The sequence below is a fragment of the Nicotiana tabacum genome, chromosome 21, assembly GCF_000715075.1.
Source record: "Nicotiana tabacum cultivar K326 chromosome 21, ASM71507v2, whole genome shotgun sequence".
Classification (NCBI taxonomy): domain Eukaryota; kingdom Viridiplantae; phylum Streptophyta; class Magnoliopsida; order Solanales; family Solanaceae; genus Nicotiana; species Nicotiana tabacum.
The window spans coordinates 94,123,530-94,146,664 of record NC_134100.1 but is presented as its reverse complement, the minus strand read 5'-3'; the positions used below and the strand labels follow the sequence as shown (position 1 = coordinate 94,146,664).

At 35.5% G+C, this 23,135-nt stretch overlaps 3 protein-coding genes across 3 annotated transcripts; all 3 read left to right on the top strand.

Annotated features, from left to right (window-relative positions):
• The first annotated feature begins 4,697 nt into the window (after positions 1-4,697).
• Positions 4,698-8,614, top strand: LOC107779563 (GTP-binding nuclear protein Ran-B1). Its single transcript, NM_001325283.1, is given in 8 exon segments — positions 4,698-4,736; positions 5,711-5,780; positions 6,480-6,536; positions 6,677-6,794; positions 7,282-7,371; positions 7,460-7,639; positions 7,732-7,809; positions 8,268-8,614. Coding segments are annotated over 8 exon segments (666 nt in total). The 5' UTR covers positions 4,698-4,733; the 3' UTR covers positions 8,338-8,614.
• Positions 8,615-17,052: 8,438 nt separating this feature from the next.
• Positions 17,053-17,826, top strand: LOC142175372 (uncharacterized). Its single transcript, XM_075241954.1, has 2 exons — positions 17,053-17,367; positions 17,473-17,826. The coding sequence occupies exons 1-2, from the start codon at positions 17,053-17,055 to the stop codon at positions 17,824-17,826; spliced, it is 669 nt and encodes a 222-aa protein (XP_075098055.1).
• A 517-nt stretch (positions 17,827-18,343) lies between these two features.
• Positions 18,344-18,826, top strand: LOC142175371 (uncharacterized). The gene has a single exon (XM_075241953.1). It carries the CDS (start codon positions 18,344-18,346, stop codon positions 18,824-18,826), a length of 483 nt encoding a protein of 160 aa, XP_075098054.1.
• Positions 18,827-23,135: the final 4,309 nt, after the last annotated feature.

Below are 23,135 nucleotides of genomic sequence, written 5' to 3'. Positions count from 1 at the left end.
ATACATGCGAGAGGGGAACGAGGAATATACAAGGGGATTACAAGATGAGGGTCGGACCCTCACTAATAAAATAAAAATTCAGGTAACCAACCAATTAGGCTACTAAAATTCTCGAAAATCATGGACAATTCATTTCAAGCTTTAGGGGTATTTTATTATTTAAGGAATTAATTTAAAATACTAGAAGCTTCACATAGTTGAAATTTAAGTATTCATGAATACTTCGCTTTAGGATTAAGTTAATCTGTGTCACGACCCAAATTCACCTATAGGTCGTGATGGCACCCAACACTATAGCTAGGCAAGCCAACTAATAAATGAAACATATATCGATAAAATTTAATTCCAAGGAAATAATATAAGACACCAAATTCTACCAATGTGTGTGCCAAGACCTGGTGTCACAAGTGTATGAGCATCTAGTAGATTATACAAAACTCCAAATACTGTCTGAAATAAAAGTAGACAGAATTAAAAAAAAATACAAGAAGAGGCACTGGTAGCTGCACGACGGCTCAGAAAGGCAGCTCACCACTACGCCCCTGGATAACGAGGATGTGCGATGATAGGTCCTCCACTAGTATCTGTCTCAGATCCTGCACAAAAAGTGCAGCAAGTGTAGCATGAGTATGTAAACAACGTGTACCCAGTAAGTATCAAGCCTAATCTCGAAGTGGTAGAGACGAGATGACCGACTTTGACACTCACTAAGGGTCAACAATAATAAATAAAATAAATTATAATTATTCAACTCACCATGATTCACAGAGTTAAAAATAATTTTATTCAATTAGCAGAAATAATAAAAATCCTTAAAATGCAACAATTTCCAATCTATTAATTAAATCCTTCAATTTCAATAAAAATTCCAATTTATCAAATAGCTTTACAAGCTGCAATTTAATTTCAATAAATTTCTAATTTATCAAATAGCTTTACAAGCTGTAATTCAATTTCAATAAATTTTCAATTTATCAAATAGCTTTACAAGCTGCAATTCAATTTCAATAAATTTTTATTTTATCAAATAGATTTATAAGCTGCAATTCAATTTCAATAAATTTTTAATTTATCAAATAGCTTTACAGGCTGCAATTCAATTTCAATAAATTTCTAATTTATCAAATAGCTTTACAAGCTGCAATTCAATTTCAAAAAATTTTTAATTTATCAAATAACTTTACAAGCTGCAATAAACTGTCCAAGTATAGTGTAATTATTATTATTATTAAGTACGATTTCTGTCGAGGTTGTACGACCCGCAGAGTTTCGCGTACACTATCGAGGGACGTGCGACACGATCCATAGATGCATCTATTCTGCCGAGGCGTTCGGCCCGCTCCACAAAAAAGGATATTTTCTTATATACCTCCGGAATGAGAGTATATTTATTATAAGATAATTTCAGAAGGAAGAACAATTTCTCTTAACAATTAATTAATTTAAACAGGAAATTTAAGCATATGAATTTTATATATATAATATTAATTAAACAAGGAATATAATTTACACAAGTAATTCATGCTTTGAGTCCTAAACTACCCAAACTTTAGCATTAGTAGTAGCTACGCACGGACTCTCGTCACCTCGTGCATACATAGCCCCCACAATTAGCTATAATTATTTAATTTTAATCACCTATGGGGTAATTTCTCCCTCATAAGATTAGACAAGAAACTTACCTCGTCTTGCTCTAATTTAATCCACTAGTAGGTCTTTTCCTCGATTATCCAACTTTGATCGGCTCGAATCTAACCAAAAATAATTCGATACAATCACTAAAATTTATAGGAATCAATTCTATAAGGAAATACTACATTTTCAATAAAAATCCCGAAATTAATTAAAAATTCGTTCGTGGGGCCCACGTCTCGGAATCCAGCGAAAGTTACGAAATCCGATAACTCATTCAATTTCGAGTCCAACCATACCAGTTTTACCAAAATTCGACATCAACTCGACCCTCAAATCTTCAATTAAAGACCTCAACAAGCCCAATTTACCTATGCATATCCCTTTTATCCTTAATAGATTTCATCCTTAGTCTTTAAGCCCCAACCCAGGTTATATGATTCAATAGTTAATCATTATTAAGCTATTGAAGCACTAGAATCACCAACCATCCTAACAAGATTCAAAAATTCACTATTCATCTTCTTCTCCATTCAAGAACCCTAACTCACAATACCCATTTCAAGGATTAGCATAATTCTTCAACCAATTAGTACTTTCTACTTCACAATACATCCCAAATACTTAATCCATAGTTGTATTTAAGTGTAGGGTGGAAAATTTACCTCTTGTAGCTCAAACCCTAACTTGAACCCTTTTGAATGATTCTTGAAGATTAGAGAAATCCCTATGAATTTCAATCCATGTAGATATTAATACTACCATTAATTAGTATTAATCCATTATAAAAATATCATAAAACTTACCTTTGATGTGTATTTGGGTTGAGGATGCTCCACCTTCTCTCTAGAACCCAAAACTTAGCCAAAATTGTTATGTTTTTCTCTCTCCCCGAACCTCCCATGTTTTATAAAAAAATGAACTGCGTAGGCTGGCTGCGTAGCCTACGCATATTGGCTATTAGGGGTGGGCATCGATCGGTTCGGTTCGGTTTTGTAAAATTTTGGTTCGGTTTATTCAGTTTTCGGTTTGTGATTTTAATAACCAAAACTGAACCATAATAACTTCGGTTCGGTTCGGTTTATTTATGTTCGGTTCGGTTTAGTCGGTTCGGTTTTTCGATTTCAAGCCATGGCAAAAATAGTACGAAACAACGAAAATAGATTACTTGCTCACAGAAAAAGACAAAAATATCCTACTGAGTTACTCTGGCTACTGATACATAATGTGACGGGAACTTCAAAAAATATTAACACAAAATATCTACTTACTATGTAGAGGTAGAACAAAAATAGAGAAGTTTAGACATCACCAAGAATCAAGCTATTAGCTAACTAAAACTGATTTTAGAATTCAGTAAGTTGTGCACTATTCAACCCTATTTCTCGACTTAAAACTCAACTGTGAGACAAAAATGCTAAACAACATTTTTTGCAACCACCTAGCTAATTATGTCGTCTTTTGGATAGGATAATCATAAGTGTTAAGCTAATATCTCACGACAACTCTAATATCTTGGACATGATAATATAAACTAAGCTAATAAATAATTTTCCTCACCAAATAATTTAAACTTTCAAATCAGTAGACACTCATTCAATTTGGTGAAAAGAAATCCGAGTAAACAATAATTAAGTCTAAGTATGCTGGCTCAAAATTATTCTTTTCTGAATATATTAATACATAAACGGAAACTAAAAGTTGTGTTTGTGTTAGAATATCCGATGGATTGGGCTTCTTTAGGTTGAGAATTAGTTTTGGGCTTTAAGATTAAGAAAGAGTAACATGGTAAGGGACTAAGAGTAAAAAATTGGTAAAAAAATTAGTTTTTTCGGTTTAACCGAAAACCGAACCGTTAAAATCGAACACCGAACTTTTTAAAACTATAAACCGCAAACTGACCGAATAAACCGAAAAACCGAAATCGAATAAATCGAAATATTCGGTTCAACCAATTTTTTCGGTTCGGTCGGTATTATGCCCACCCCTATTGGCTACGCAGCTTAACCCTCCCCTCACTTCCATACTGATTTTGCCTACGCAAATCTACGTAAGCTACGTAAGACTCGCGTAGCTGTTCTTCCACTCTTTAGTAAAATGGTCATAACTTCTTGTAAAAATCTCCAAATGAGGAACGGTTTGATGCGTTAGAAACTAGACTCAAAGGGATTTAATGTGATAGGTTATACACCATATAACTCTTCATATCCTGAGAGTTATGCTCGTTTGAAGTTAGATCTTGTGCAAACTCACTTGAAATTTTATCCAATCATATAATTTTCAACTTGACTTAGCCTCAGGGCTCTTCTTAGACCCCTAAACCATTTTTAATGCACCTGATACATATATTATCAAGATCAATTGATATCATTCAAATTACCAATCTTGTTCATACCCGAATTGATATATTTAACATCCGCCAATCTTCTTAATGGTCTTAAAACACTTAGAAATTTTTACGTGGGTTACAATCTGAAGCTTAGATATCATCGTGTGAGGTTTATTTTTTATATATTTTATGGATTATGACTAATTATTTTGGCAAATGTCAAATTAAAATTTAACATCATCATTCAACTAGTTTATTACTAGAACTTATTGAAATTCCGAATTAATGAGACTAAATAATCTTCAGTACTAAAATTCATTGAAATTCCAAATTAATCAGACTAAATAATCATCTTTCGCACTAAACTCTTGTGTAATTTGTAATACAAAAAGTAGGACACTAATGCAATATTAGAGTCCTAGTGGATCCAAGTGCAAAATATTAGCTTAGAACTTACAAAAGTTGGACAAATATAGAGAAATAGAAAAAAAAGTAAAAAAAAATTACATTAGTACTTCATATATAGTTCTGATATACAAATTTGAAATTCAAAAATATGGTTTCTTCTAGAATAATAATAAACACACACACAAAAAAAAAAAGGTTGCGGAAAATTTAAGTCGAAAAAGTCCGAAAGTGGCGTCAAGTTAAAGCCATATGCTCAATTTATAAACCCTACTTACGCATTTCACTTTTCTTCACAAATCTACCCACAAAACCCTAGATCTCTTTCTCTCTAGAAACTTACTGCGTTTTGTTCTTCTCTTTCAATATGGTGAGTTAATTTTTATTTTTTAGTATAGCTGCAAATTATTTATTAGTATTGAAATGATAATCGACCACAACTAGTTTGAGATTTAGGTGTTTATATGGTTCGTTGATTTTTTTCGCCAATTGTTCCTTTTATTCTGTTTAGAAATACTGGTTCTAAATTTGCGTAAATTATTTTATATTATTGGAATTGAATGAGTTTAAATCTAGCGGAATTTGTGTAGAGAATTTATACACAGATGATATGTGTAATCTACGGCAACTGGTTTGAGATTTGAGGTGTTTATATGCTTCGTTGAGCTTTTTCGTCCAATTATTCCTTTTAATCTGTTTAGAAATACTGGTTCCAGATTTGCTTAAATTATTTATTATTATTGGTATGGAATGAGTTAGAGTATTGTGGAATTTGTATAGAGAATTTATATAATCGATCTTCATATACATGATATATATAACCGATGGCAACTGGTTTGAGATTGAGGTCTTTATATGCTTCATTGATTTTTTTTTTCGCTCCAGTTGGTCCTTTTTATTCTGTTTAGAAATACTGAGTTCCAAATTTGCGTAAATTATTTATTATTATTGGAAAGTTAGATATAGTGGAATTTGTATAGAGAGTTTATATAATTGATCTTCATATTGATGATATGTATAATCGATGGCAACTGGTTTGAGATTGAGGAGTTAATATGTAAATTGCTCCTTTTTCTTCTTTTAGAAATTGATTCCAAATTTTCACAGATTACTTTTATTATCATTAGAACGGAATGAGATTGAATATAGCAGAATTTGTATAGAGATCTTATATAGTTGCAAATTATATATCAGTATGGAATGATAATCCATCGTAGTGGTATAATTGACCGTTAAGGTGTTTATATGCTTTTTTGATTTTTTGTTCAATTGTTTCTGTTCTTGTTTTTAAAATTGGTTTTAACTTTGATTAGGGCTGATATTTGTGAATTCATTGTTATACAGGCTCTACCAAACCAACAAACTGTAGATTATCCAAGCTTCAAGCTTGTAATCGTGGGCGATGGAGGAACTGGTATGTTTCTATGTTTAGCTGAGATTTGCGTTTGTTTCTAGTACTTTGTCTCGAAGAGAATGAAACTAACAATATATTGGTGTCGAGCTGTTTTGCTTAAACATATGAAAGCATTAAATATTACCAAAAATTGTGACCGAGCACTTTTATGAAATCATGTGCGAGTGTACAAGTTATGTTATTATTTTATCTCAATAGCTTTGGCTCAAACCTTATGTATATGTTAAAAAATCCACTAAATACGTAACAAATGATAGATTTCGAACCAAGCAAACAAAATGGGCTATGATAAAATTTGAACTTGAACCCATAAAATTCGAATTCTGGATTCACCTCTGCTTTGCTTCGCGATTGTTGTACTTTTTGTCTTTAAGAGAATGACACTGATAATATTTTGATGTCAAACAGTTCTACTTTTTTGCTTTGAGTCTTTCAACAAAAGAATAACAATATTGACTATGAAAAATTTAATCTTTAGTAGTGTTTAAATATAAAAATTATTTCATAGAGTAAGATATCATCATGTCTAAGTTTACATCGAAAATCTCCTATTGATCTGTGTGCAATGAATAACACCTGGTATTATTCATTGGATATTTGTAAATTGAAGTGGATGTTTGTCAGAGTTTAGTGGCTTTTGATTCCTTTTGTTTGAGCATCCTGTGGTGGTTCCTGCTGTAATTGGTATACTTTTTCCAGGGAAAACAACTTTTGTCAAGAGGCATCTTACTGGTGAATTTGAGAAGAAATATGAACGTAAGTGTTTGATTTCTTTTACTGACATAAAGTGCGGTTTTGATAATCTGGATCATTATCTTGTTTCTCAAAAAAAGGCTTACTTTTTTCTTGTTTCGTTGTTTTCTCATGAGTTATTTGTGTGTGTCTTTTTCAAACAGCCACTATTGGTGTGGAGGTTCATCCATTAGACTTCTTCACAAATTGTGGGAAAATTCGCTTTTATTGCTGGGATACTGCTGGACAAGAGAAGTTTGGAGGTCTTCGGGATGGTTACTAGTAAGTGACTATAGACAGTTGAAAACCTTAGTTTTCCCTAGTCTTTACTGCTTGAAGTATGGTATTTCTTATTAAAGCTTTTACTATCAAATGCTAAGAGTGAGTGTGTAAAGTTTAAAGTTTCTAGATGGAAAGAATATTGCTATTAGGTTGTTGGTTGTTTTGATGGTGAATAGTTAGAAACATGTGAGAATCTACAGCAAATGCTTCTAGTGTTACTTCTACAACATACTACTACTATTTCAGGGTGTTTGAGTTAACAGAAATTGGGCTCATTTACTTGACAGAAATTGGGCTCATTTACTTGCTCTCATCTCTTTTGATCTCTGATTTAACATTTGAACATCAACTATGCTGCTCTCTCTTTTTTTTTTTTTTAAATGTCTGAGCACTTAGATTTACCGTCTAATGATTCTTTAGTAATCTTGCTCGAACCTTTTGGTGACTGTGTTTTGGCTGCTTAAATTTCTTTGCATTAATTGTGCAGCATTCATGGGCAATGCGCAATTATCATGTTTGATGTTACAGCCCGTCTGACCTACAAGAATGTTCCTACGTGGCATCGAGATCTCTGCAGGTATTATGTAGCTGTCAGCATTACGCTCCATATAACTTATAATTGAGAATATAGGATTGAATCTGAACTGGCTTTCCTTTCTTTTTAGGGTTTGTGAAAACATCCCCATTGTTCTTTGTGGAAACAAAGTTGATGTCAAGAACAGGCAGGTTAAGGCAAAGCAAGTTACCTTCCACAGGAAGAAAAATTTGCAATACTATGAGATCTCAGCAAAGAGTAACTACAACTTTGAGAAGCCTTTTCTGTACCTTGCCAGAAAGCTTGCTGGGTAATGCTAAATATAATATTATCTCCTGTTTATGCGAGGCCTGCATACTGGTATTGTATAGAGATCTTATTTTCTTTTTGTCCTACTTATAGGGATGCTAATCTTCACTTTGTGGAATCACCTGCACTTGCTCCCCCTGAAGTACAAATTGATTTAGCTGCACAGCAACTGTAAGATCTCTGTTTCCCTTTGATGTTTCATTATTTTTTGTTTCTGCTAATATTTAAGGATATTTAAGGGTTCTGTATGCATATTCCATACAATTGAGAACATTGTCAGTGAGGAGAATATATCATATTAGAATACAGATATTCATTGCATCTTAATATGTACTTTAGATTTAGATGACGGTCTACAGATATTCATTTCATCTTAATATGTATATCAGAGTTAGACGACAATCTACAGATATTCATGCATCTTAGTTTGTATATCATAGTTGGACAGATGATTTTGTTCCTGACTAACCCTTGCATATTTTAGTAAGAATAAGGATTAGGTTCCTGTTAGGTTAGACCATGCAAGTTGAACCTGTTGCTTGCTTGTCTGAGCTGGGAAAGGCCGTCTAGTGCTTGAAATTTTGTTTGCTATTTTTATGAGTTATAACCATACACCTCTTCATATTCAGGCATGAACAAGAGCTTTTGCAAGCCGCTGCGCAGCCACTTCCAGATGACGATGATGAAGCTTTTGAATAGAAGGCATAGCTCAGAGCGGATCAGTTTCACTGTTGCATCTTCCTATATTCCTACTTATATTTTGTATTTCCTATATTAGGCTGTTAGTATTTGACATTTGAGGATTCATTTGCTGCTTCCTAGTATTATAGATGGGGTACTAGTAGTTATGCTTTGTCTGAGACCATGAGCCTGTGGTTTATTTAGCTAGATAGTGTTATATTCTTATCCTGATGTAGCACATTCGCGAGCTCGGTTTGAGCTTATTATAATGTTACTTGCCTAGATATTCGATAAATTTTCCCTCTGAAGGTATTTGGCGTTGTGCTATATTCTGGGCTTCCTAGAGTGCTGAAGTCTTACTTTATTAGTTGACGATAACTAGTTGTATTCAACATGCGGCTGGTGCATATACAACTAATTTAAAGTTGAATTTTTGGTCAAATGCTGTGCTCAAGAAAATGTCAGTCCAAGTGAAGAAACCACTTTAACTGATGATTCTTTTTTCTAGACAAGATGTGCAAGGATGTGTCAAAATAGAGGCATCTTCTAGTCTACCTTAAAGGATCAAGTTGAAATGTTGTAAAACAGAATATTGACAATGAATAGTAGCTTAAGTTTTAATCTCCTTGGACATGAAAAGAACTTCCATAGTCAGTGCTGCCACTTGGAACTCTTTGTTGATAAATCGTTTATAGTTAATTCTGCCACTTCGAACTTTGGTTTATATCATTCAGCAGGCTTTCTGGTTTATATCCTAAATTTGCAGAAGTAAAACCTTCCTTTATCATTCTAACTTCTAACAGATAAAACTACAGTTACTTTCCCATAAAGTTGCTCATGGATTTGGAAGAGGATGTACAATTTTCATTTAGTACCAAATGTGAAATGGATGAAGTACTTTTGTCCGAGCCTTCGTGGATAGAGTTACTCAATACTTGTGCTGGTGGGAGGTAGTAGGTAGTCCGTAGAATTAGTCGATGTGCGCAAGTTGACCCGGACACTATAAGTCGATTGCATCTTACCTTCACCCCTAATTTGTTAAGGTATAGATAGACAAAGTTGACCAATACAAGATGACAATTTTGGAACTGGGGCTAATATAATGTCAATGAAACTGTTATATGGATTAATTTAAACCTGGTACTACTCAGCCTAGTACAAGGACAAGGTTAATCCTGCAATTACACAATTATGGTATGTTCTATATTAGAAAGTCCCTACAATAAATTTGCTAAAGCAGATAAAGAAACAGCTAGAATGGAGAACTTGGTATGGTGTTATAAAGAATATTTAGAATTGCTTTTATTGTCGGGCTAGTCAGAGGCGGAGCCAGGATTTGAACCTTATGGGTTCGGAATTGTAATCTTTTTAAGTTACTGAGTTCTAAATTAATAAGTTGTACATATTCAATAAATTTTTTAAGACAAATACATGATTTGAACAAAAGTTACCGGGTTCGGTCGAACCCGCATCGAGCACAGTACCTCCGCCCCTCAGGCTAGCTATATAAAACAAGCTCAGTACTCTGTAATCACTGAGGGAGAGGTGAGTACTTGAAACACAAACAGTAAAACATTATTTTTTTTTTTAAACTTATAAGCATCCGGTATTGGGATTCTACTAATCCAACTAATCAGGATTTGCGCTGATTAGGTCCACTAGAACGATAGAATCAAGAGATTTTTACTCTGTAGAGCAATTAGTAAGAAAATGTAATATAAATACTACTATTTTTGATTTATTTCAAAAAGAGCAGATTCATCTACATATATAGCATATTTTAAAAATAATACGTTACCATCAGATTCTTTGTTTTTTAAAACTGACCCATGATTTAAGGGACAATATGTTAGAGCTTAAAAATCTCCCATATTTAATCAAAATCTTAAAATTGTAGAGATTATTTATCCACTAATCTCTCTACCATCATGAACCCAAAAATAAATTCCTCCCTTTTCGTTCTTTTTCTCAAAATTGTAGGGATCATGTGAAGGTTTCTTTATTATTCCTTTTTTAAAACAAGGCATTTGAAAGTCTCATGGAGTTGGGAATTTTTTTATATTGATGCACAACTGACCAATATCTTATGTATTTTTATGGTGTACTAAAATGTATTTGATGCCAATCTTATGTATTTTTACAATATATCAAGTTGTTTATTTGATGTTTATTTATGATTTGAGCATATACACCCTAAATATATATATAGTGTATTTTTTATAACCTAGGATCTAGGATCCCGTATTTTTACCTTATATAGTACTTCTATGTGTTTTAAATTATATTTATTTCAATTTAAATATGTATAAAATGTATACGCAAGTGTAAACATGCAAATCTTGTTGGATTTTAAACCACAAATTATTTGGACTATATTAAATTCAAGACAATAGTCCAAGTAAATATTGCAGCTAATACAATTGAGTTAGTCATTTAAATCCAATTATATTGGGCTAGTCCATTTAATTGGGCTACAAAAGATGAGCCAATTTTACTAGCCCAAGGTTCAAATGGTTAGTAGCCCATCTTAAAGGTCAGGCTCATGCCACGTGTCGAGTGATATGGAAATCCAAGCCAAATAAACATGCCAATGAAATCATGACACGTCTCAAGTGATGTGGCAATCCAAGTCAAAAGAACAAGCCAACAAAATCATGCCATGTGTCAAATGATGTGGCAATCCATGCGAAATAAATGAGCCAATTAAATCATGCCATGTGTCAAGAAAGGGTGGCATACCAAGTCAAATCAACAACCAATAGAGTTGTGCCAAATGTCTAGATGGTATTGGTTTGTTCAAACAGACCAATCAAATCGCAGAGCCACATTACTCTCTACAACTATAAATAGAGGTCTTCATAAAGTTAGAAGACACTAGAAGTGATAACAAGAAGCAAGCAGAGAGCTCGTAGATCAAACACCACAAATTTCTCTACAAGCTACAAGTTCAAGCACTCAAGCTACAAGTTCAAGTTCAAGTTCAAGATCAAGAACGAAGCCAAATCAAATACCAAGGCGTTCAAGATCAAATTACTTGTTCGTGATCAAATCCAAATTCAAGTTCAAGAAAGAGATTTAAGACCAACCTTTACAAGCCCTTGAATCAAAATCAAGCTCATCAAGATAGTTTATATTCTTAAAGAATCAGAGGAATGCCATAAAGATTGTAACACTTTCATTTGTTACGTAATTTTCTAGTCTTGATTATTTATTTTTCTCAACGCAAAAATTTGTTGTTACAAATTTGTGGCATGCCCAGTGGGACCATCTCCACCTCTCATCTCTTCAAATTACCAAATTTTAAGAACACAGAAATGACTCCTAAGAAGATTAACTTCAAACTCACTACTACTAAGGCTACAGATTCCAAGTTTTCATATGATGTGGAAAACTTGTTGGATGCTACTATGGAAAGCGTAGGACGTGTCACTAAGAGCAAGGCAAACTTGCTGGGATAACAAGCATTTCAAATGTCTTCTGCATCAGTTCCTATCTTTGATTTTCAATCCTCAAAGGGGGAAAGATCATTTCCAACTGAATTGGAAGAAGGAGCGAACATTGCTGAAATCGTTGAGAAGACATTGGCTCTACTTAGCCCATCTAGATCTAAGAATCTCATCACACAGGATGATGATGATGATGTCTTGATCATCGGATCTGCTCTAAGCATACCATGTGAGTTGTTCCACTCAAAGTATGGTGTAAGAGAAAATTCATGCTTTGCTCCACCATCCACGATGATTATCCAAGTAATGGTGACTAACACTTCAACTGTTGAAGAATAACTCACAAATTTAACAAAGGCAATTGAAGGGTTAACGAAGTATATACAAGATCAAGATAATCAAATTATCAAGCTGACAAATAGAGTTGAAAGCATTATGGAGGAAGATTCAAGTCATGCTCTTGGAAAGCTCCCTATGATGCAAGATAAAGGAAACTCACCTGCAAGGTAGACAACAACTTCTAAAGAACTTCAGATTTGATCTGACGGGGTTATTCCCATTGACCAATTGAAAGATTTCATCATGGGAACCATCAAAGATAAGTACGACGTTGCTGCCAAGTCTTCTCTCGCATATGCAAAGCGATACACAACGAGAATTGATAGTTTGAAGATGCCTGCAAGTTATCAGCCCCCCAAAATTTCAACAATTTGATGGTAAAGGAAATCCAAAGCAACACATTGCATACTTCGCCGAAACTTGTAATAATCCCGGAACATATGGAGATTATCTTGTCAAGCAGTTTGTCCGTTCCTTAAAAGAAAATATTTTTGATTGGTATACTGATCTCGAGGCTGGTTTCATCAATAACTGGGAGCAACTTGAGCATGAATTTCTCAATCACTTCTATAGCACAAGGCGCACTGTAAGTATGATTGAACTCACAAATACGCATCAATGGAAGTATGAACCAGTTGTTGATTTCATAAATCGATGGAGGAAGGCAAGCCTCAACTGCAAAGACAGACTTAGTGAAGCTTCTGGAATAGAAATGTGTATCCAAGGAATGCATTGGGGACTTCTCTACATTATACAGTGTATCAAGCCTAAGTCTTTTGAATAATTGGCTACACGTGTTCATGATATGGAGTTAAGCATGTCTTCAAGTGGAAATCAAGGGCCACCTGTTTATGAACCTCGCAAAGTCAAGGATAAACAAGAAATAAAGAAAGGAGGAAAGTTTGTGTCAAAGTCTGAGAGCAAGGAATCAATGAATGTTAATGCCTCGCCATTAAAGGTCACTACAAAATTGAGTAAGAAGCAAAGTGTGAAGACAACGTCCTTATAGGATCAAGTTGGCCGAAAGTTAACTCTGAAGTAAATGCAAGCAAAAGAATATCTATTCTTGGACTCCGATGTCCTAACAATTTTTGAAGAACTCCTTGAGTTGAAACTCATTGAGTTACCTGAGATGAAGCGGCCAAACGAAGCTGGAAGGAATAATGATCCAAATTATTGCAAGTACCATCGGTTGATTGGCCACCCTATTGAAAAATGCTTTATCTTCAAGGAGAAAGTCATGGATTTGGCCGCTGAAGGAAAAATCTTGCTCGAGGATGAGAAGGAAAGTTTGAATCAAGTCTCTGTCACTTTTGGTTCACTTGATCCCATCGTCCTTTGCAATTTTGTCGAAGTACATGAATGTGATGGCATCCAAACTGCATCATCACCAAATATGATTAAATTTGGTGACTTTGAACCTATCGATGTAAGCAAATCATTGTTTCTCCCTATACTGAATAAACTAATAGTGGAGGAAAGATCTCAAGAGGAAAGTGAATCACAAGATGGTTAAACTGATGATGAAGGTTGGATTCTTGTGGCTCGGTGGAGATGCTACAAGACAAGTACATAAAGGGAGTCAAGTAAGCAATTGACTAGGGGGAAAACGGTGAAGAGACCCAAGAAGAAAATGATAAAGAAGAATTGGAAGAAAATAAAAATGGTGGAGAATCACTATCAAAGGCTACGCCGTCCAGTAACATTGGATGAATTCCTGCCAAGCTGGTTATGCATGCGAGCTTCATATGAAGATATCAAGGCCTCATGTTGTAAGATAGATGAAGAAAAGACAAAGAAGGAGGATCCATCATTGATGCTACCTCCCTTGCTTGAAAAACTCACTGAGAATTCTGAAGAAGTGGACATTTGTGATGCAAAAATCACATTTACTAATGATGATCTTTTGCTTGGTGAAACACACCATAATCGTCCCCAATTTATGGTTGGCTTTATGCGAGAACAAAAAATAAGTAGAATCTTGATCGATGATGGATCTGGCATCAATATTCTCCCAATTCGTACTGTCAAAGAGCTTGGCATACCGATGGATGAACTATGTGAAAGTCATTTGATGATTCAAGGGTTCAATCAAGGGGGTCAAAGAGCTATAGAGGCGATCAAATTGGAAATAAATATGGGAGATTTGTATTCGAGTGCATCGATGTACGTGATCGATGCAAAGACCTCATATAATATCTTGTTATGAAGGACATGGATACACGAGAACAAAGTGGTTTCATCCACCTACCATCAGTCCTTGAAGTACTGTGAAGATGGGGTCGAAAAGAAGATAGTTGCTGATGATAAGCCCTTTACCGAGGCTGAATCATAATTTGCTGATGCAAAATTCTACTTAAAGAATTATGTCTTGAAGGAGGTTAAGGTTGATGACGTGACGCCAACCAAAAGTGTTGCAAAGAAGTTTGATGTTGCAACTGGCAAGGCAAAGGTTACAGTTGAAAAAGATCAAGTGCTTTATGATAGAAACAAGATAAATAAGGCATCTTCAAGTAAGAAAGTGACTCACATTCTTTGCTATGTCCCAAAGGCAACGAAGGTTGAATATCCATCTTCTGAACTACAAGGTAATGTGTTAGGAGGCTTGACCCTTCCTGTCAAGCGAATTGATGCAATTAATTCGTTCACAAAGTTTATTAAAGGGTTTGTCAAATCATCAAACCCCAATTCGCTTCTAAATCTAACAGTTCCTGCAAAGCGCACAAATGATGGCTTTGACCCAAATGCCTACGAGTTGTTAGCGAAAGCTGTATATGATCCAAATGAACCATCCAAGTTGGGAAAGCTCCTACCTGAAGCTTCAAACCCTACTCAAAAGATGATGATGGAGAAAGGGTACCCCCTGAAACAATCACGTGAAGGTTTGGATTACAAATAACCCCCGCCAATCCGCATCTCCATTAAAAGGGCAAGTTGTAACTATATTATTGCTAAAGAAGTGTATACGACGCTTAACGAGAAGCCTTTATGTTTGATCGACTTACAAAAACAAGGACCTCAGTATTTGATAGGTTGGGACCATTGAAGAAAGAAAACAAGCTTCATGGAGGTAATAGAAGGATTAGAGCACCTATCTTCGCTAAAAGGGATATTTTGACCACAGACTACCCAAGTCCGACTCCTTCTAGAATGAGGCGAGAGACCAAACTTGTAGTTTCGTGCGGAGAGGTCTTCAAAGCAAAGATGCATACTATAGTCCACACTAAAGAACGGAGGAAGATGAATAAAGTGTGGAGTCATCATATCATATCACCATTCATGACGAACAAAATGCTTCATTTTATACGGAAGTCTAGGAAAAGTGCCTTGATATTCATATATGTTATCACATATCTTTCAATGATGGTGATCCTCAAGAGGATGAAGACGCTAAAGATGCACCACCTGAGCTTGAAGAAGGGGTGAAGATAACGATTGATGCACTAAAAGAAGTCAATCTCGGAGCTGCTGAAGATCCAAAGACCATATATGTAAGTGCCTCTCTAACTGGTGATGAAGAGAGCAAATATATTGAGCTACTTAAATATTTCAAAGACGTATTTGCTTAGAGCTACAAAGAAATGCCAGGTTTAGACCCCAAGGTGGTTGTTCATTATCTTACTGTCAAACGGGGTGCTCGTCATGTGAAGCAAGCACGACGTCGCTTCAGACCTGAACTGGTTCCCTTGATTGAAACTGAAGTTAACAAGCTTATTGAGGCTGGTTTTGTTTGTGAAGTTAAATATGCTACATGGATTTCAAGCATCGTCCCTGTAAGAAAGAAGAATGGTCAAATCCGAGTTTGTGTTGACTTTAGGGACCTAAATAATGCTTGTCCTAAGGATGAATTTCCTCTTCCTATCACTGAGCTCATGATTGATACCACAACTGGATACGAGGCGATGTCATTCATGAATGGTTCGTCTGGATATAATCAAATTTGCATGGCACCGAAGGATGAAGAACTTACTGCCTTTCGCACCCCTAAAGGTATATACTGCTACAAGGTAATGCCTTTTGGTTTGAAGAATGCTGGTGCTACATATCAACGTGCCATGCAAAATATTTTTGATGACATGCTTCATAAAAATGTGGAGTGTTATGTTGACGACCTGGTGGTAAAGTCAAGGAAGAAAGATGATCACTTGCAAGATTTGAGAATGGTATTTGAATGGCTTCGGAGATACCAACTCAGAATGAATCCGTTAAAGTGCACCTTTGGAGTTACTTCTGGAAAGTTCCTCGATTTTATTGTTCGACATCGAGGTATAGAAATTGATCAAACTAAGGTGGATGCTATCTTGAAAATGCTCGAGCCTAAGGATATTCATGAATTAAAAGGCTTACAAGGTAAGTTGGCATATCTTAGAAGATTTATTTAGAATCTTGCTGGAAGATGCCAACCGTTCAGTCGCCTCATGAAGAAGTGAGTTCCTTTTGAATGGGACCAAGCTTGTAGGAATGCTTTTTAAAGAATTAAATCCTATTTGATGACGCCTCTAGTACTGGCAGCCCCATACCTGGAAAGCCATTAATATTATACATTTCAGCACAGGAAAGGTCAGTAGGAGCGCTTCTGTCTCAAGGAAACAATGAAGGCAAAGAAAATGCACTTTATTACTTGAGTAGGATGATGATGCCAAATGAGCTCAAGTATTCACCTATTGAGAAGTTATGTTTGGCATTTGTCTTCTCTATTCAGAAACTGAAGCATTACTTCCAAGCTCACGTTGTGCGACTCGTCTCAAGAGTGAATCCTATCAAGTTTGTCATGTCTAAACCTATCCTAAGTGATTGATTAGCGAGGTGGTACCTCCAATTTCAACAATTTAAAATTGTGTATGTTCCTCAAAAGGCGGTAAAAGGACAAGCATTAGCAGACTTCCTAGCTGACCATCCGATTCTAGATGATTGAGAGTTGTCTGATGAATTACCTGATGAAGATGCAATGGACATAGAAATTCAACCTCATTGGAAGATGTATTTTGATGGCGCTGCACATCGTGAAGGAGCTGGCGCTGGAATAATGTTTATCACTTCTCAAGGAGAAGTTTTTCCACATTCTTTCACTCTGACACAACGGTGCTCCAATAATGTTGTTGAATATCAAGCGCTCATACTTGGGCTTGAAATGGTTGTGGATATCAAACAATTACAACTACAAGATTTTGGAGACTCCAAGTTAGTGATCAATCAGATTATGGGTAGCTATGAGGTCAAGAAGCCAGAGTTGGTGCCATATCACAAATATGCTCAAAGATTGGTAAGTTGGCTTGGAGAGGTAACTATTCAACACGTGCCGAGAAAGGAAAATAAGAGAGCTGATTAATTAGCAGCCTTACCTTCTACATTATCTTTGCCTGATTAGACACAAGTCGTTGTTTGCCAAAGATGGGTAGTTCCTCCACCAAATGACTATGAGGAAGAAGAAAGCAAAGTTGAGCATCTTGCTTCCATTCTTGAGGTTGAAATTGAAGATTGGCGACAACCATTAATCGATTATCTTTGTTATGAGATATTGCCGAAAAATCCCCGAAGGAAGACAGAAATCCGAAGGAGAGCCCTTCGTTTTATTTATTATAAGAATACACTCTACAGACGATCATTTGATGGAGTGCTCCTACATTTTTTGGGGCTGATGAATCCCTTCAAGCCCTGCAAGAAGCACACTCTGGAGTATGTGGTGCGCATCAATCTGGGCCAAAACTTCATTTTCACATAAAAAGAATGGGATATTACTGGCCAACTATGGTGAAAGATTGTTTAGATTACGCTCGAAGATGTAAATCTTGCCAATTTCATGCTAACTTCATACATCAACCACCTAAAGTATTGCACCCAACTATTGCCTCTTGGCCATGTGATGATTGGGTATTAGATGTTGTTGGCCCATTGCCAAAGTCTTCTAGTGGACATTTATACATTTTGGCTGCAACTGATTACTTCTTGAAGTGGGCTGAAGTTGTTTCTCTTAAGGAAGTAAAGAAGGAAAATGTGGCTAACTTCATCCGAGTCAATATTATCTATCGCTTTGGTATTCCTCAATATATATTGACGGACAATGGTAAGCCATTTGATAAAAAAATGATGAGTAAAATATGTGATCTTTTTTGCTTCAAGCAACGGAATTCCTCCAGTATTATGTTGTTGCCAATGGACTTGCTGATGCATTTAACAAGACGCTCTGTAACTTGTTGAAAAAGGTTGTCTATAAATCTAAGAGAGATTGACATGAGAGAATGGAAGAAGCTCTTTGGGTATATAGTAGCACATACCGCACACCAACGCAAGCGACTCCTTATTCACTTATTTATGGAGTTAAAGCAGTTCTTCCACTTGAGCGTCAAATCCCATCGTTGTGGCTTGCCATTCAAGAAGGACTCACTGATGAAGAAAATGCTCAGTTACGCCTTGAAGAACTAGAAGCTCTTGATGAAAAGAGGCTAGAAACTCAACAAAGCCTTGAATGTTATCAAGCTCGCCTGTCTCAATCTTTTAACAAAAGGGTGTACCTTAGATCTTTCCAAGTGGGTGACCAAGTTCTGTTGGTCAAAAGGCCTATTATTACCTCTCGTCGATCCGGGGGCAAATTCTCTGCTAAGTGGGATGGACCATATATTGTACAAGAGGTATACTCAAGTGGCGCTTATAAGATAGTTGACTCAGAAGGTTTGTGGATTGGCCCCATCAATGGGAAATTCATGAATAGATACTATCCTTGAAGAAAACAAATATGCTCCTTAATGCATGAGCATAAACTGCATGTTACTCCTGGCCCGCAAGAGTATAAACTGTGCACGGTCAAAAAAGAAATCCGCTAGCTTGAAAACCTCGAAAGAGGCGGCCTAGGTAAAAGTTAGGACATGCTTCTTTAGTTGGAAGCTTCAGTATATCTCCAAGTGTATAGTAAAAGCCTTTGATATATTCTACACTATCTTTAAATATTTATATCTTGAATTATTTGAAGGAAGGTTTTAATATGTCTTCAAATTTTCAACTGGAAGTATTTAAAATGTTGGCTTGCATGACTTGATTTATGTTGCAGAAAAAAAGATTCTTCGACTATGAGGTTATCTTTACTAAAGTGGTATCTTTGGAATTGATTTCTTTTTCTACCGGCCAAAAAAAAGGAAAGAAGAAACATATCTATATAAAGGAGATCATAAAATTACCTCTGAAGATTGAAATTGAAAATATGTTCTTGGTGGTCAGTTTTTGAAAAAACAATCATGCTTCATATAATCTCTGATTCATGCATCTCGAAATGAGGATGAGTTTTCGTTCCTTTGCACCAAAAGGTCAAACATTTTGGCGGTAAAGTAAAATCTGCAAGTTAGACTCTATAATGATCTTTGTTGGTCTTCGTCTTGGATAAAATATGGTCTTCGCTTAGACGGTGAAATGGTCTTAGCCTCGGACAAAGTAAAGCCTTCAGCTTAGATGGTTGTCTTCGTCTTTGCAAAATATAGTCTTTAACTTAGATGGTGTAATGGTTTCTGTTTCAGACAAAGTAAAATCTTTGGCTTAGACGGTGTGATGGCCTTCGCTTCAGATAAAGTAAAGTCAAATCTTCAAACAAAATGAAGTCCTCAGCTCAGATGGTGTAAGGGTCTTCGCTTTAGACAAAATAAAATCTTTGGCTAAGACGGTGTAATCGTCTTCGCCTCAGATAAAGAAAGTCAAATCTTCAAATGAAATAAAGCCTTCAGCTCAGATGGTGTAATGATCTTCGCTTCAGACAAAATAAAGCCTTTAGCTTAGACGGTGTAATGGTTTTCGCTTCAGACAATAAATCTTTGGCTTAGACGATGTAATGATCTTTGCCTAAGATAAAGTAAAATCTTTGGATTACACGGTGTAATGGTCTATGCCTCAGATAAAATGAAGTTAAATCTTCAAACAAGATAAAGTCATTAGCTTAGACGGTGTAATGGTCTCCGCTTCAGACAAAAATAAAATCTTTGGCTCAGACGGTGTAATGGTCTTCGCTTTAAATAAAATAAAATTTTCGGCTCAGACAATGTAATAGTCTTCGCTTTAGACAAAGTAAAATCTTTGGCTCATGCGATGTAATGGTCTTCGCCTCAGATAAAATAATGTCAAATCTTTAAATAAAGTAAAATCTTTGGCTCAAACGATGTAATGGTCTTCATCTCAGACAAAGTAAAACTTTAACTCAGACTGTGTAATGTACTTGTTCTCTATTTAAAAAGAAAGAAAGTTGGCGTGGAAAAGACAATACAACAGTGATTCTACAAGTAATTTTTTCTGAAAAGAAAAGTTGTCATTAGAAAACTTTACTATTTGACATTGAATAAGAAGAACGTACACGGGATATATTCTATAAGTTGCACCTTTCTTTGACAATATTCAATGTAGTAAAAGGCTATAAACTGAGAAGGACGTGCTACATGCTTTCGATTAGACTCATGTACTCAAAGACATAATCAAAGTGGGTCATTACTTTTGAAGAAGATCAGTATCAGCCCTCAAGCTTATAAGTTCACATGATGCACTCTGCGACTGATAAAAACTGTTCACTAATTGGTAAATTATCAAAGACATGTTCATTCCATGGAAATAACGTGTAACTGGATGAAGTCAAAAAAAAAAATTATGATGTTGTCTCCAATTATACTTCAAGCCCAGTCAATGAAGATCGAGAATTTTATATTCTGACAAGTCTTGAAATAGGGGTATTTGTAAGCATGCAAATCTTGTTGGATTTTAAACCACAAATTATTTGGACTATATTAAATTGAAGAATTAACCCAAATAGTCGCTCACCCTACCACTTAAACTAAAAATAGCCGGTCAATGTATAATAATTGCATATAATTGTGTATAATTAATGTATAATCTATATATATAGTTAGAAAAAGTAAACAATTAATATTACTGGCTATTTGTGTAAAGATCCCTATTAAATTCAAAACAATAGTCTAAGTAAATATTGCAGCTAATACAATTGAGTTAGTCATTTAAATCCAAATATATTGGGCTAGTCCATTTAATTGGGCTACAAAAGATGAACTCATTTTACTAGCCCAAGGTTCAAATGGTTAGTAGCCTATCTTAAAGGTCAGTTTCATACCATGTGTCGAGTGATATGGCAATCCAAGCCAAATATATGTGCCAATAAAATCATGACATGTGTCAAGTGATGTGGCAATCCAAGTCATAAGAATGAGCCAACAAAATCATGCCATGTGTCAAATGATGTGGCAATCCATGCGAAATAAATGAGCCAATTAAATCATGCCATGTGTCAAGAAAGGGTGGCATACCAAGTCAAATCAACAACCAATAGAGTTGTGCCAAATGTCTAGATGGTATTGGTTAGTTCAAACGGACCAATCAAATCGCAGAGCCACACCACTCCCTACAACTATAAATAGAGGTATTCATAAAGCTAGAAGATACCAAAAGTGATAACAAGAAGCAAGCAGAGAGCTCGTGGATCAAACACCGTAAATTTCTCTACAAGCTACAAGTTCAAGCACTCAAGCTACAAGTTCAAGTTCAAGTTCAAGATCAAGAACGAAGCCAAATCAAATACCAAGGCGTTCAAGATCAAATTACTTGTTCGTGATCAAATCCAAATTCAAGCTCAAGAAGGAGATTCAAGACCAAGCTTTACAAACATTTGAATCAAAATCAAGCTCATCAAGATAGTTTATATTGTTGAAGAATCAGAGGAATACCATAGAGATTGTAACACTTTCATTTGTTGAAATCAAATACTACATTTGTTACGCAATTTTCTAGTCTTAATTATTTATTTTTCTCGACGCGAAAATTTATTGTTACAACAGGGTATAATCAAAACGTATAAAATATATACTCAAAGCAATTTCCACTATAAAACACACAAAAAAAGTGACAAAATTATTCCAGTATTATTACATGTATCATACTTAGGGGAGTTCAAAATCGAACTGAAATCGAAAACCGAACCACAAAAGTGGCTTAATGATTTATTGGTATCGGGTTAACGGCTTAACGGATGGGGAACAGATTAAAAATTTTTTATTAACGACTTATCAGTTTTGAGGTGGATTATTCAATTTTCTTAACGGATAATCCGTTAACCCGTTAAGAATATATATATATCTTCTTCCACTTCCAGTACACTATTAAACACTTAGACATTAGAAACCCTAACATCTAAAAGTCTTAATTTCACCCAGCGGCCAGAGAAGCAAACTCGTTGTCTCCCTCTCGAGTCTCATCGACTCGCCTCTCCATCTCGCCGACTCGCCTCTTCTTCTCGTCGACTCGCCTCTCCCTCTTGTTGACTCGCTGTCTCGCCTCTCTCTCTCTCTCTCTCTCTCTCTCTCTCTCTCTCTCCATAGCTAGAGCAGCAGATGGTAAGTTTCTTTTCTTGTTGATGTCTTCAGAATATTCGGTGCTTACTGTTGTTTACACCTTTAAAATCAGAGAACATCTCAAAGTATTCAGCCATTTCACGGATCTCCAATCACTGAGATTTCTTCTGAAATTGACATTCCAACTGTTGTCTTCTCTGCCTTGTGCTGTTTTGAGATCGATTTTGACAGTTTCTGTTTAAATATCCGTTAAGGAACTTGTTATTTTTATTCCTTTTCTTTTCTTGTTGCAGTGACTCATAGCATGACTGAAAATATATAAAGTGATAAGGTGATGGGTGAAAGTAGGGCTTCTAATTCAAATGCAATAAGTCCAGCTGAAACAACGGAGTCAAATATAATCAAAAAAAGGAAAAGAAAGGTTTGTTGTGTGGGATCATTTTACAGAAATTATTACTTCCGAGGGAGTACAAAAATAAAATATGACTATTGCTTTATTGAGTATTGTTTTAAGGCCAAAGACGGTACGCCGACACTTCTTTCTTATATGTTTAAGTGTCCTAAACGCCCTGCTATTGTTGATAAAAAATAATCAAATTTAGGCTTTCAATCTGTTCCGGGGGTAGTCAGGGTGACGTAGTTGTTGTTACTTGAAAATTTGATCAAGAAGAGTGTAAGAAGGCGTTATGTCGTATGGTAATAG